Source organism: Dryas octopetala, chromosome 4 (genome assembly GCF_963921425.1).
Source record: "Dryas octopetala chromosome 4, drDryOcto1.1, whole genome shotgun sequence".
Classification (NCBI taxonomy): Eukaryota; Viridiplantae; Streptophyta; class Magnoliopsida; order Rosales; family Rosaceae; genus Dryas; species Dryas octopetala.
In genome coordinates, this window is record NC_141369.1 from 2858194 (window position 1) to 2872595 (window position 14402).

Consider the following 14402-nt stretch of genomic DNA (forward strand, 5'->3'; position numbering starts at 1 on the left):
TTGAATACTTTGGTTTTTCATGAAATAAGTTTATGGCCGCTTTATACATAACATTGTAACCTTATGGCATGCATGCATTCAACTTTCTTTAATCTGAACTCTAACAACTCCTGACCATGATATCAGCCACTTCCTTAAAGTGGCCTCAAAGCCATTCATTGGCTTTCTGACAACCCTGTGGATGCCACATATTGCACCTTGATTTAGTGCCTTTTAATTTTGAGATGAACATATCGACATTATAATTGGTCGCCGATTTGTGCCAAGGCCATTATTGGCCTTAAACGTTCCTCAAGGCCATAGAGCTGGCCCTTAAGTACATAGATATATACTTTATTTTTATTTGGCCTTTAAATTTGGTGGTAATTTTTATTTGAACTTGTCATGCCCCAAATCACATGCAAGTTCATCTTATGGCCGCACTATGCAAGAATAGATGCGGCCTTATAGGGAACTCAACAGCCTATTAATTTAGGTGGCAGCCATTGAGATAGACATTTCATAGAGACTAAGGAGGCGGCCATCCATGCTTTACTCCAAGTTTGGAGCTTTTCTGTTTTCAGCATGGGTACAGCCTCTCTTTAGGCGACAAATTGTTGAACAAAGATGATTTGTATGACCGAAATGATTTTCAACATTCAAGTCGGCTATATTACCATGCCCCACATGCATATTCATTTTTTCGATTAATGTTTTTAACTTAAATTTGGTCAATTCAGCCCAAACTTTTTCATTTAGATCGGCCTTGTTTCCAACAACCATGTCAAGAATCACAGTTTCTTCATATAGGGCCAAATCTTGGCTTTTAGATTTAACCATGTCAAATGTTGTGGTCGATTCAATATTTTCAGCCTCCACATCTCTTTGGCCTGCAAAATTCTCGTCTTTTTTAGAAGACTGAGGACTTGGCGACCAAATTTTCATTAGGGTGAAGACATTTTCTTCTTGCGCCCCAATTGTATCAAAGTCATGAAGGAGCTTGTCATTGTTAGAAGAGTCCCACTAGGATTCTCCATTAGCATTTTCATGTCTCTTGCTTGAGAAGGTTGATTTTTAAAGAATCCAAATCTGCACATCATGTTCATACATTGAAGAATCTGATGTGCTTGGTATGAATCAGTGCCATGAGTTGATGAGCTTGGAGATTGAGCTGCCTTCTTCATGATTGACTGATTACCATGCTTTTAGAAGTTGCACAAAGGGGTAAGAAGATGCCACTTAGTTTAGGACTTAGTGATTGAGCTTGTGTGTTTGTCTGCTGCCATTGTATTGAACTTCATATATAGTGGATTGCCCGGTCAACTGAAAAAGACCCCCAGTTTTTACCCTTTGTGATTTTTCTGGGTGAACATCTTGTGTGCCTTCGTCTCCATTTTGTGTTGTTATGTTTACTGACTCACACAACTCTTAAACTCAAATCTGCATTGAATATATATGGTTGATATTGTTATATGTCATATGGAACTGTCTAGTTAATCACACACCACTGTAGTTGTGGATAACACTGGGATGCCTACTGTGATGGGTCATTTGAGTGTATAGGTTGTCACTTGATCCTTTGGTGTGTTTGATTTGTGTTGGTTACAAAAGTTGTATTTTGATTTACAAGTGTCAATCTGCGACTTCAGATTTAAGTATGTTTGATTAGTCTCTGAGTCATCACGTAAACAAAAATTAGGGTCCGATTATTGACTGTAGTTTTAATCAAGTTAATTAGGTAGATAATTACCTAATACAAACTTTCAGACTAGGATTACAGTTTTCCTAGTGTGACCTAGGAAATGTCAAAAATCGACTCTTTTAGTTTCTTTTCTCTTCTTTGCTCCAAATTACCTACGAAACACAAACAAACCAAAAGACACAAAATTGTAGAGTTCTTGCACTCTAAGATAAGGAGTTAGTATCATAAAATGTCATTAAATGAACACTCAACATCATGTAAATAGTAGGGAAAAACTATGGTCTTCCTCTTTGTACTTCATATATGCACTACTTGGTGTCCTCTTTGGTTACCATTACATATTCGGAAAGCGTGATTACATATTGTGGTAAGTCTAATTTCAATAAAGTGTCCATCATAGATAGTGCCTCTGAATTTGAAGTCTACTTCTAGTGGTAACATGCATATATCTCTAATTTCAGTAAAGTCTCCATCATAGATAGTGCCTCTGAATTTGAAGTCTAATTCCCTAGCTAGCTCTTCAAACTTTAGTACGTAGGACAATTTAATTATGTTTCATAGTATATAGGATTGTTTCTTTGGGTTTTAATGCTTAAGATATCAATCTTCACTTGGAAAAACAATGAAAGGGCTTGTAAAATTTTGTAGAGAAAGATTCAAGTACTTGATGAAAAAAAATTCACAGCAAGAGATGAACAATTGATTTTGAGAGTAGCATTGCAGGTTAGCTATTTTGGTTTGGATTTTTCTTGCCTCAGTAGTTCGGGAGATATGATGTCGATCTTTATGGAATGCTCAAAAGTTATTATTATTATTAGGGCCAATTACACCTTGCACCCTTGTTATTTGGGTGAAATAACACTTTTGTCCCTCACCTTCAAAATGTATCAACCTCAAACCCAAACTTTCAAATTCTTGCAATTTTGTCTCTCCGTTAAGTTGACCGTTGGGTCAACCGTTAAGTGCTTACGTGGAAGGTGTGGGTCTACCATTTTTGCTGACATGGCTTTCCATTGCAGATTTCCACTACATGGCAATTTGGGTATTCAACAAAATCTTATTGAATTACAAAGATTAGAATTTTAGCTTGAAGGAGAATCGAACCCCAAACCACCCAAGTGAAATTGAGGCACTCTTCCACCTGAACTAACTTCACTGGTTGTTCATTGGGTGACGCATACTATATTTATAAGGTTTTAGAAGCCCATAAGTCCACAAGCCTATGAATATAATATTCATTTTGTGATGCATTGCATGAATTTGCATAGCCTAAGTTAGAAGCTATTCCACCAGATGGACTTTTAGCAGTAGTGCAGTACCTCTTTTGCGACATCAGGTTTTGAATTTTACCCTTTTTTTTCCGTAACTTTAATTGAAGATATTAGTTTATGGGCTTTTGTGGTTGGGATTCGATGAAAGCAACATTGATATACTTTGCAACACCTACAAAAAGGCAATAGGATGGTCCCATTGGGGATCTAGTGTGATAGGTATCTATGTTCTGGTACTGTGATAATCAACTAAAAAAATTGCCTTCTTATGTAGAATATCTAAATGATTATTTTAATAATAGTTAATAAGTTTATTTTTTCTTCTCTAGCTTAATGGTCACGATCATGGTCCAGAAACTGTTGCAGAACACATGCTTGCTGCATCAAAAGATCACCTATAGGCTTGTCATCTTGATGCATTCTCGTATGTCTAGTGTTTTCTTTTTGGCTATACATACTTAGTGTTTAAAAAAAAAATTGTAGTTGTTTGGGCTCAAAAATAGGACCTCTAATGCCACGTAGGCAAAGAGGTGCGGGCGTGCCACCGTCTTTGGAGGACGGAACGGAAATAGGGGGAAACCTTGGCCGAAAAAATGGGCCGAGGTTATGATTAGGCAATTGTGGGCCGAGACTCAGTAATGATTCTTGGCCGAGGCTCTTTTCTTGCCTAGTCTAGTGCTAGGACTTCACTTAATTTGTGTGGGGTTGGACTTGGTTAATTTAGATGGTTGATATACAGATTAATTCAGACTGACCCAAATAAAAGCAAATAACCTTGAAGTGAATAAATAAGGAAAAATATGATGTGGGTAAGATTGGTAACTAATGGTAGTTCTTACCACAAATCTGACCAGGCCTTTGACCTAATCATACCATTTCCGAACAAGTAGGTTTTTGAAAATAAAAGCAATAACCAAAAGAAAAAATTTTACTCACTGGGTAATGACCAAAATGCAAAGAGAATAACCTTTTAAATGCTACTAAGATTCTAACATCTCAAGAGGGTAAAAGACTAGTCAAACATGAGCATACATGAATGTGCATTCATACCAATATTCAAAGCAAAGAGTAAACTCCTTTCTCACTATTCATGGTTGAATATTTACATAAAAGGAAAACAAGAAATATAGTAAAAGCTATTAAATGGAAAATGACAAGAACACTTTCACTCTTTTAGATAAGAGAAAACATTACAAGAGGAAATAAATAGCTTGAAAAACAAACATAAAGCAACAAAGATTGTGATAAAAGACTGACGACTACCTAAGAGCTTTAAGGAAATCAGTTGAGAAGACAATACTCTAAATATTCAGGAAAGGTTTTTTGGGATTCGAGTTTGTTTTTTAGGGGGTTGTTGATGATCCTTGAATCTTTTGAAAAGTTCTCTTTTATACTAGGGCTTGTGGCTAGGGTTTTCCAATGTTCCTCTTCATATGGGCTCCACGTGTAGGGTCTATAGAATCCCACTTTTCCCTTTCAGCTCTTCACCTAACTCTGTACTATGCCAGTTGCCTTTTGTGCTATGCCTGTCCTTCTCTGCCTGAGATAGTGATATTTGGTGTGCTGCTTTTCAGAGTTTGTCTCTTGGGTGACATCACTTTTTATTCCTTTTGTCCCTTGATTTGCACATTCGAGAGTATTGGATGGCTCGTTGTGTATGTAGCAACTGAAGCGAGGCCGAGAAATGGTTTTCTCGGCTGTGAGTTTGACTACCTTGACCTTTGTGGTCTTCTTCCCTTTCCTGATGCGATTTTTCAGGGAGTAACACGTGGCAATCATTTTAGGCCTGGTACCAACAATTGCCAGATGTTGGAATCCCATTATTTTCTCAGTTCATTATAAAAATCAATCATATAAGTATCTAGATGCAAATTAAAATAAATTTGAAATTTCTCATCTATTAAAGGAATATGCAGATAAACATGATATGATCTTTTCTTGGCTGCACTAGGGGTTAGGAATTTTAAGTCTTGTGAAAATTGTAATTTCATATTTGGAAAGCGTGATTCCATGTTTGAAAAGGGTAATTTCATATTTGGAAACTGTATGTTTGTCACATAAGGTTGTCAATTATTGGTCAATATATGTTGACAATAACAGGTGTTATCTAAAAAAAAATATTTAAAAGGGTTAAATACATTTTTGATCCACGAACTTTAGAGTGTTTCTCAATTTGGTTCACTAATTTTAAAACGTGAAAAAAATGCCCACGAATTATCCAATTTTTGTCAATTGAGAAAAAACGTTAGCTTCCATCCACAAAGCTAACATAATTTTTTCTCTCTCCTCTCTCCCACGCATCTCTATGCTCTCTCATCTCTCTCACTCACGCCGACGGGTTGACCGGCGATTTCACTATCATTCGGCCATTAATCGTCCCGCTTGGTGATCTTTTCTTGGCTGCACTAGGTGACGAAACCGATCTCGTTCTCTCCCTCTTCCTCTCCTGTTTCTCCCCCAGTGATCCAATCAGCCCGAAACCCAACCAAGAGAAAAACCCAGCCCCGAGTTTAATCGTCAACTCAGGCCCAGATCAGTAAAGACACCTAAAAAAAAACAGGTAATCACAAGACAACACAAAATCAGCGTCTTCTGCGCCACCACTCACGGCGGAGGCCGCAGTGGCCGTGAGACCCAATCTGATTTTTCAAGAATTCTCAACAATTGGCCAAAACCACTTTAACATAACTGAAGAACACGAAGAGGGGAATCAATTCCATACTTGGGTCGACAAAAAAGGTCACTGGAAAAGCTAGAAACGACAACGAAGCCGCTGCAGCTTCTTGGCGTCGATTCGCCGGCTCTGGTGGTCTCATGAGGAAATAGAGGCCACCCTCGTGCTCAGAGTCACGAGAGGAAGCCTTTGAGGGTAGTGGGAGGTCGCGACATCGCCGGAATCACGAAGTCACTACTGGAGTTGACAATCGAACTCGAGGCAGGGTTTTTCTCTTGGCTGGGTTTCGGGCTGATCGAAGCACTGGGGGAGAAAGAGGAGAGGAAGAGGGATAGAATGGGACTGGTTTCGTCACCATTGATGGCTGAACGGCGACGAAATCACTAGTCAACCCATCGGCGTGAGTGAGAGAGATGAGAAAGCAGAGAGACGCGTGTGAGAGAGGAGAGAGAAAACGTTTCGTTCTGTTAGTTTTGTGGATGGAAGCTAACGTTTTTCCTCAATTGACAAAAATTGGATAATTCGTGAGCCATTTTGTCACGTTTTAAAATTAGTAGACCAAATTGAGAAATATTCCAAAGTTCGTAGACAAAAAATGCATTTAACCCTATTTTAAAATGAATTGCTAACTTATCATATTCGGAAATTGTAATTTTATATTTGGAAAGCGTGAGTACATAGTTAGAACGTGCAATTGGATATTGGAAAGTGTAATCACATTTTTGGGAAGTGCAATTTCAACATTTTTTCTCCGGAATGATATACACAATTGATCAAATTGTATGGCCCACTTATTCACTTATGTCTCTAGTTTTCTGATGTTTTTTTATTGTTATTCCTAGTCCTTTGTAAAAATCAATCATATAAGTATCTAGATGCAAAATTACAATAAATTTAAAATTTCTCATCTATTAAAAAAATATGCAGACAAACATGATATGATTATATCTAGTGGTAACATACATATATTTGGAATGCGTGATTACATAGTTGGAAAGCTAGAAAGCGTAATTACATATTTGGATATCGTGATTACATATTGTGGTAAATTTGGAAAGCGTGATTACATATTGTGGTAAATCTAATGTCAGTAAAATGTCCATCATAGATAGTACCTTTGAACATATATTTGGCTAGCGTGATTACTTCCCACCCCTAAATTATTGACATCCATATATACTTCGTATCCCCACCACCATTACCATCCTTAGCAGTGGTCACCGCCACCACTACTTCCACCACACCTTAATATAATCATTGGACTATAAATAACTACACATAATTCTCAATAAATGGTTCCATAAAAATACAAACTTTATGAGAACCATGTGTATTTGTATCTCAAATGTCTCTTCCAAAAACTAAAAATTATGATGTTCTTAAGTTTAGGATAAAACGGGGAAAAAAAAAAAAGTAGAACAAGTCGACAGGCTGAGGATGGGAATGTGAAACCCCTTTACTATTTCCACAACCATAAGACCAAATTCCTTCGACAACAAAGCAAACTTCAGGCACCTAACATATCAAAAGATAAACATAAAATGGTATCATACCAAACCTAAAATGGTCTGGCTGATCATTCATTAAGTGAAATCTAAAATATATCATGACGAGATAGCTTAAGTCTCAAATCATATCCCAAGAAACAAGTTACGGGTAGATATTAAATATTCTAGCAGCAGCCAGAAAGATCTCCAAACCTAGTAACCTCTGTCACTAGAACTCTGCATGCTTGAAATCCTGCAATGAGAAACAAGAGTAGGCATAAGTTTAAAAAAGCCAGTAAATATCAATTATGACTATGTCTCTCCGAGGACATACAATGATAACTTTATTACCATATAATCAAGAAATGGTCATTGCAGCATCAAATTTATTGATACAAGTACAAGCTAAAAGGAATACTTACAGATTTTGTTGAAGGCTACAATGTCACAGCTCTGGATATACTCATTAATCGGTTCAACTGTGAGATGTTCTTCAATAAGAGTGTCCACAGAGACCAGATCATCAACAATTGTTAGCATAATTTGCAACTTCTTTATCCCATAACCAACAGCTACAAGTTTTGCTGCAGCATCGACAAGATAATAACCAAATCAGAAACATAAAGGCTGGTTTAAGATCAAGAGGAATAAAAATTACAAAAATACAACAGTAAAATCCACATATTGCCTTTATGCACACTCTCCTCCATTAACATAGTTCATGGGTTATCCAACCGAATTAGATAAATTTCAAGAATATTGGTTTGTAATTTAATAAAACGCAGTGCTAGAGACCATATTTTCTGACAACAATGATTAACCACATGATGTGGCAGTTGATTAACCTCCTAATGTGGCAGTTGATGTGTTAATTAATAATGAAGTGCACATCAACAGCCTCATTAGGTGATCAGCTAATATGATTATAAAACGTGGCATCTTTAGCATTTGAACTGCAATTAATCCTTAGATGAATAAAGAACTTACATGCTCCCCAGTGCAAGCCTTCCATGTTAACACTTCTTACTGCCTCCTCAAGCTTTTTCATGTCAGTTTCATCATCCCATGGCTTCACATCCAACAGGACTGATGATTTTCCAGCTGATAATGGTAAACACACAAGAGTATAGTTTCTGTTAAAAAATTGCAAAAGGGAGCAACCTGAAAGTAATATATGAAACAGTAAAAAAAACAAGGAAACTCACACTCTTTCTTTTTCGCAGATTTCTTGATGGCAGCCGCACGTTCTTCAGCAGCCTTCTTCTCCTCTTCAGTCTCTTCACCAAAGAGATCCACATCATCATCATCATCATCGTCTTCAGCAGCTGAGGCCTGAAAATTGTATCATATTCTAAACATTAAGTATAACTATTTTATGCAATTTCTTAAAGCAGATAAAAGAACAAAGTCCAAACTCAAAATGCCATATTCTTCTTTAAGAAAGTAGTTGCAAGCAAGACAAAACACAGACATGCAAATAAGAACTCAGTAAAGAGAGAGGATATACTTGCCTTTGAATCACCTACAGGAGGTGTAGCAACCGCTTCAGCTGTGATGGGAGCAGATCCCTCAACAGTGACACCACAACCATCTCCAGAAACACCACTACAACACCAAATATCATAAAATGAGTCAGAGATAAAACACAAATATACGAGTTTAGAAGAAATTCATAAGAATGTAATAACAAAGACAAAACAAACGCAGAACAACTTACGAAATCCTAAGGAGTGCATCAATGTGCTTGTACCAACGAAACACATTCACGTATTCTGATGATGGGGGCTTTGAAAGAGCAGCAAGGACAGTGAGGTCATCCTTTGAAGCCTGATACCCAGTGATGTAACTGCGAGTAAGCAAGTACTCGTCCAGTTTCTTCAGACCAGCGGCCGAGTTGACGTCATAGAATGCGACTGCCATTGCTAGGTATACTTGTGGTTTCCCTGCAACCCATATGACAAACAAATTAAGTCTTTCATTCATGGATGAGTAACACACTCACTGTCAATGATGGGTACCAAAATCACCCAGCTAATACATAATTAGGCATAGCCAATTGAGAAAATACTGTCAAACATTACATTATCTGACAGATGATTACATTTTTATTCAACAGATAATTAAGAGCCTTTTAAGGTCTATTCTGAATAATTTTCTCTGAAACGTGCAGCTCCAAGGGTAAAAGCAATTAATTTAACCCATAAAAACGTAAATTTGAAACCCAACACAATATCGAAGAAAACAACACAACAATTTCAATTGACCGAGAAAACAAAATACTAAAGAGATTCACGAATAAGAGGCTAAAGAACACGGATTTGATAAAAGAAGTGAGTGTATTGAACAATGGATCTGATCCTACCTTAAGCACGACAGAGCAACACAGCGAAGAAGACGAGAGACAGAGAGAATGGCTGAGAGATGTCTAGGGTTTTTAAGGATTTTATTTTTTGGCCACTGGGTAAACAGTATGGACCGAAATGTTTTGAGTTGGAGGCTTGGGGCTTCTTAAAAACCCCACCAAATTTTTTAACACCCCACGTTAATTTTTTTGTTTTAAGCTTCCACTTTAACCCCTCAAACCAAATCAAGAAAATAATAAAAAAATAATAATGAAATAGAAAAAGTGGTGGTGAGGGATTTCTACACTTTTTCTTTTTAATTTTATTATATTTTTTTACTTTTTTTAATTTTTTTTAATTTTTTTACTTTTTTAATTTTTTTTTATTTTTTTACTTTTTTTTTATTTTTGTTTGAGGGGTAAAACTAAAAAGAAAGCTCAAAGAAAATTTTTTTAGTGGGGTGCTAAAAGCATTTGTGTGCCGTTTCTTTAGAATCACCAAAAGGTCCACAATATGGCATGAAAGATGCCGTTTTAAGGAGTACAGGGCTGTAGGTACAAACGTGAAACGACGTTTCTTGCAATTAGAAAATCCTACCTTGGCAATAGTGCTTCACCCACCTTCGTCAAGCTCCGAGTCCAAAAGAAGAAGAAAATGAAGGGATGTCAATGGTGCGTTTGGATGAAGTAATTTGAAATTACTAAGGAATTCACAAATGATGAAATTTAAAATGATGTGATTTAAAATTCTAGAATATGTAAATACTCTTGTTTGAATAACACGTAAACATAATAGAATTTAAATAGAAAATTTATAGTAGTTTTATTTTTTGATGCATCAATTAAAAAGAGTAGTGGTGATGGTGGCAACAATAAAAATGATGTTTGTGGTGAGTTGATGATGATGGTAGGGGTGATGGCCCACGAGCGGTGGGAGAAATGGTGGCAGCGAAAATTGGGACGTTTGCAGTGGCGGCGACGGCGATAGTAGTGATGGTGGAGGCGGCAACAACAGTGGTGGTGGTGGTGGTGTCGACAGCGGCGACGATGGTGGTGGTGGTGTCGGCGGTGGCGACGGTGATGGTGGTAACGGCAACAGCGGTGATAGTGATGGTAGTGGTGGCGGCAAAGACAATGGTGATGGTGGTGGTGTAACGGCAGCGGCAGTGGTGGTGGTGGTGGTGCTGTCAGCGGCGGCGACGGTGATGGTGGTAACGGCAGCGAAGGTGATAGTGATGGTGGTGGTGGTAGCAGCAGCGACAGTGGTGATGGTGGTGGTGTAACACCTCCATTCCTCACTTGGGCAATGTGGGATCACTCACTTCTCCTCACCTGGTAGCTCGCCACTGTCTCGCGCAATCGCCCACTCAGGGTCTTAGTCCTTGGGTCTTGCAATCCACACACCTTCGGGCGGGTCTAGCTCTGATATCATTCCTCAATTTATGCGTATCATCCTTGCGCATGGGCCATGCTAATCTTCTCTGTATCGTTCCAATTTTATCCAAAAGCCTAAAACAAAATTTTTTGAATATAAATGAAGTTCCTCGAATTGTTTAAAACATGCTCTCCAATGGAAATAAACTCATACTGATGAATGCATTATAGTTCTAATCAATTTCTTCAAAATATTATGTAAAATTTATTTAATTCATTATGCATGAACCATAAATATCAATTTAAGCTTATGGAAGAAGATTTTGAAAACCCAAGTCCAACTCACAATCTTTTTAGCTCAAATCTAAACTCAATATAGTCAAGAAATGAATATAAAACATTTCATAATACACTTTGATTTGTTTAAATATTTTTAATATAGTGGTTTTACATAAATGTTTTATTTGAAAGAAATGTATTTATTTATGTTTATGTGCATGGCTCATTGTTTGAAAAAGGGTTGAAAGGCAGTGTTTCAGTATTTTTGTGGGCTCGAGGTTCGGGGCGTTACGTACAGGTGGTGGCGGAGGCGACAGTGGTGTTGGTGGTGGTGGCGGCGACGGTGGTGGCGGCAGTGTCGGTGGTGGTGGTGGTGGTGGCGGCGGCGGTGGCGGTGGCAGTGTCGGTGGTTGTGGTGGTGGCGGGGCGGAGGTGGTGGTGTCAATGGTGGTGACGTTGGCGGTGGTGGTGGTAGTGGCGGCATGATGGTAGTGGTAGTGGTAGTGGTAGTGGTATTGTGATTAATTGGCAATTATGGGTGGACATGACTTATTTTTCTTTTGTGAAAACTAGAATTTTGAAAATGACACCAATTTAGGTGGAATTTAAAGTTGAAATTTACAGCCATCAAATCCTAAGTTTTTCCACATATAATTTACAAAATTGTATATTTATGGACCCAAACAAGGAAATTAGAGCATGTAATTTTTTAAATGCTGAATTTGTTTAAATTCAAGTTTTTTTCCTCCATCCAAACACACTAAGAGAACAACTCACACATACTCGAGCAAGGACGCAACTACAGATGGACCTAACTCTAACCTCTTCGTCTACTACTGTAAGCAATGTGGATCTCACCTCCTAATAAATGATTCTCTCTCTCTCCCTCTATTGATTTTACTTGGTTTATTTGAGCTAAAATTAATAAGCTTTAAAAATAGTGCAATTATCATATGAGTTGTAATGACTCGACCCAAATTTCACTAGAAATTTAAATTTTTATTTAACTTTGGTTTTAAGAGGTTTTTAAAGGAGAGTTACAGTTAATCTAAATCGAACCTTAATTTTCCAACTCACTTCTCACTCTTAATCTAAATCATCAAATCAATTATGTAAAAGAGAGTTACAGTTTATACCTTAGCCGGTGCTTATTCAGGAGTCGGTTCCATATCGCTAAGGCGTCCGTTCGAGGTTCGATTTCCAATTTGAGTTCTCCATCAGCTTTCAATCCACCTAAAAATCAACCAATATGTCATTAGGAATCTAAAAATAGTCCTAAAAGGTGGGAGAGGGTCGAAACCTGCTCGAAACCACTCCGGTCGCCGCCATGCGCGATTGTCCAACGATGGCTGCCGGCGGTGAATAGTGGTTGTTTCCCAAACTTCTCAAATGAGCGAAACAAATATACGAACATGTAGATAACGACGAGACGAGCAACTTTTATACCTGGGTCAACCTCAAAAGGTGGTTGAAAATGGCCGGAACACACCTTGGATTCGCGGCACCTATGGTGGCTTTAATGGCAACTCCCAAAATGCTGAATTAAAACATGAATGGTGACCTAGAACTGGAAGCTCATGAAGAGAGAGGAAGATCCATGCCAAGAACTCCATGAATGGTGGCCAGAGTCATCGGAAATCGGCGAAAAACCGTCATTAGGGGCGTCACCTTTCAAGCTACGATTCGCTCAGTACAATGCGAGCCAGAGCCAGAGTGCGTGTAATTTACCAAAAGAAAGAGGAAGTCGATACGAAGCCATAGCCACCAACATTGCGTCAATCGGACATGTTCACTTCTTAAATTATGGCCGGTCAAAGTTGGGAGGGTGGTGGTCAAAACGGGAAATTTATGAAAATGAGGAGGGGTTGCTGCTATGCGGGAGAGAAGAAAGGTCAGCTGGTTTTTAAAATGGCTGATCCACAAAATTACCATAATGCCCTCTAACTTCAAACACACATAATTTTGTTTACGTAACTTCGAATCGCAATCCGTTTTCGCATATACGTTCGTGAGCACGAGGACTTTCCAACTATGCCAAGATTGTAATTTTAAAAATTACTTTTCAATTAAACCCCTTTGGAAACCCAAACTTTTTCATTAAGGGCATAAATGTTCACTTCACGAGAATTTTGCTTAGTACTTAGGTTGCTAAATGGAATGCAAGTACATGGCCTTTAAAAAAGAGAAATGTCTATACTTGTTTAATATGACTGTTGGGATTGAAATCATTTACCTATTTAATGCATTAACTGAAATCAATGTTCACAATGCAGGTGATCTAGATCATTTTACCTTAGAGATACACCATGGTGGGAAACTAGTGGAAGAGAATAATGTTCTCACTTATCGAGGTGGCCACATTATATGGGGGGACTATTGCAACATAGACCACAATCTCTGTTTGAGTTGGAAGGACATGCTAGGTGGATAGGATACAAAGTGAAGCCTGGTTATTATTACAGGACACAAGCTCAAGAGTGGGAACCAATCTTAACTAATCAAGATGTGATGTGAATGTGTAGGATTCAGACTCCCAACAGAGTAGCTTTTGTGTATTACATTCATGGTGAGATTACTGAAGTTGATGCTGAGCATATTGACCTAGTGTCAGATTCAGAATTTCAACCAAGGAATGAGGCAGATGTGCAAGGTAGGGAACCTACTGTTAGTGTGGATACAAAATTGAATGGGGAGGCAGAAGTACTGTTAGTGTGAATAAGAAGGCAGAAGTGCATGGTGGGGGGCATGTGATAGAGTAAATAGGGAAGCAGAAGTCAATGGTGGGGGGCAAGGTGAGTATGCAGTACAAGATCAAGCAATTGACAAGGAATTTGTGAGGTGTGAGGGAAAGGAATCAACTGTTGAAATTGAAGAAGAAGTTGGAACTAAAGAAGAGATAACTGACAATTGTGAGAGTGATGATGATAATAGTGATGATCCAGATTATAATTATGTAGACAGTGAATATGAACAGGAAGTTGAAGACTTGAACATGCTGATTAGCCTGATTATGTCGATTTTGAGATTGAGGGTGATGGTGAAGGTGGAGGGTTTGGAGATGTAGATTCTGAAGACATGGCCAATGAGAGTGATGTATCAAGTATCCATGACACAGATGTTGATAATGATGATGAGCTCATTGCTAAGGAAATCAGAAAGAAGAAGAACATGCCAAAGTTCTCTTACTATAGAAAGGTGACAGACCTAAAGAATCCTCATTTCAAGTTAGGGCAGTGTTATGTTAATGCAGAAGAGTTCAAAGAGGCAGTGAGAGTGTATTCCATCATTAATAGCA

The 14402-nt window shown here is 38.1% G+C and overlaps 1 protein-coding gene and 1 non-coding gene across 2 annotated transcripts; both read right to left on the reverse strand.

Moving 5' to 3' along the window:
• Positions 1 to 7157: 7157 nt before the first annotated feature.
• Positions 7158 to 9609, reverse strand: LOC147286182 (elongation factor 1-delta 1-like). Its single transcript, XM_086239500.1, has 7 exons — positions 9476 to 9609; positions 8831 to 9056; positions 8625 to 8718; positions 8319 to 8445; positions 8101 to 8214; positions 7536 to 7697; positions 7158 to 7366 (listed from the first exon to the last, which is right to left on the reverse strand). Coding segments are annotated over exons 2-7 (702 nt in total). The 5' UTR covers positions 9034 to 9056; positions 9476 to 9609; the 3' UTR covers positions 7158 to 7364.
• A 1262-nt stretch (positions 9610 to 10871) lies between these two features.
• LOC147286183 (U6 spliceosomal RNA) lies at positions 10872 to 10976 on the reverse strand. The gene has a single exon (XR_015122235.1). It is a non-coding gene; the product is annotated as a U6 spliceosomal RNA (small nuclear RNA).
• Between the last annotated feature and the right edge of the window lie 3426 nt (positions 10977 to 14402).

Coding starts and splice junctions, on each gene's coding strand:
- LOC147286182 (XM_086239500.1), bottom strand. CDS start 9,033: ATGGCAGTCGCATTCTATGACGTCAACTCGGCCGCTGGTCTGAAGAAA. Junction 8,719..8,830: donor GATGCACTCCTTAGGATTTC/GTAAGTTGTTCT, acceptor TTGGTGTTGTAG/TGGTGTTTCTGGAGATGGTT. Junction 8,215..8,318: donor ATCTGCGAAAAAGAAAGAGT/GTGAGTTTCCTT, acceptor TACCATTATCAG/CTGGAAAATCATCAGTCCTG.